This window comes from Dipodomys merriami, unplaced genomic scaffold (assembly GCF_024711535.1).
Source record: "Dipodomys merriami isolate MVZ:Mamm:240054 unplaced genomic scaffold, mDipMer1.0.p SCAF_36, whole genome shotgun sequence".
NCBI classification, from domain to species: Eukaryota; Metazoa; Chordata; class Mammalia; order Rodentia; family Heteromyidae; genus Dipodomys; species Dipodomys merriami.
Genome location: NW_027205159.1, coordinates 14,210,394 through 14,211,476, shown reverse-complemented (window position 1 = coordinate 14,211,476; position 1,083 = coordinate 14,210,394). Strand labels below are relative to the sequence as shown.

General features: G+C 44.1%; 1 gene segment (V, D, J or C); it reads right to left on the bottom strand.

Annotated features, from left to right (window-relative positions):
- Nucleotides 1–210: 210 nt before the first annotated feature.
- On the bottom strand, nucleotides 211–827 carry LOC138804222 (immunoglobulin kappa variable 1D-13-like). The segment is given in 2 exon segments: nucleotides 211–640; nucleotides 765–827. Coding segments are annotated over 2 exon segments (474 nt in total).
- Nucleotides 828–1,083: the final 256 nt, after the last annotated feature.

The following is a 1,083-nucleotide window of genomic DNA, read 5'->3' as shown; positions in this document are numbered from 1 at the left end:
GATCAATGCACATAATACACATATACTGAGAAACCAAGAATCCCATTAATGGTTACAGATAAGTACATTAATAAAAATAGGCTATCATAAAATAAAGGAATAAAATCTGAAGCAATGAATCCATTCTTTGTTTTAAAGGCAATTCCTGCTTAGAATACCAAGTTATTTAATTTATTATTGCATAAATATCAACTGATGTCACAATTCAGACTCTCCAAGTATTAACTGGCCTTTTCTGACAACATTCTGAGCAAGTGGAGGCAGCAGCAGGAGCAGCTGGGGCAGCCCAGACTCACACTTCGGCTTCCCTGGGAGGTTTTTGTTATGGCTTGTATCACTGTGGGAGGGTAACTATAAGTCAGTTGACAGTAATAAGTGGCAACATCTTCGGGCTCCAGGCCACTGATCCTGAGAGTGAACTCTGTGCCAGATTTACTCCCACTGAAACTTGATGGAACTCCGGACTCCAAACTATTTGCACCATGGATCAAGAGTTTAGGAGCTTTTGCTGGTTGCTGCTGGTACCAGGCTAAAGAATACCCAATGTTCTCACTGGCCCTGCAAGTGATGGTGGCAGTGTCTCCTAGAGACATAGACAGTGAAGATGGAGACTGCGTCATCTGGATGTCACACTTGGCACCTGGAATCAGAAACATGAAAACAAATATCCACACTAATTATCAAGTTATAAGAAAGCATCCCTGAAGAGTAAGCATCCTGGATCACACTGAGCTGTGTAAATCCCTAGCATTGTCCTTCTTTACCTGGGAGCCAGAGCAGCAGGATCCCCAGGAGCTGAGCAGGGGTCCTCATGTCCATGTTGTGTGCTGACTTGGACTGACTACTGCCTAATGTGAGCAGCCTATGAAGAAGTCCTGAGCATACTGGGCTGTGCTGTTGGTTCATGCAAATCAGCAGCAGAGTTATACACAGCTGTCCAGCTGCCTCATCTCAGCAACTCTGCACATTCTGAGTCTCAAGGGAAGTAGGTCGGGCAACAGAATAGGTTTTAAATACAGAAGAGAATCACCAAGTTGCTTTCCTGTGATGTGAGCACAACAATGGTAGCTTGGAGGATCAAAG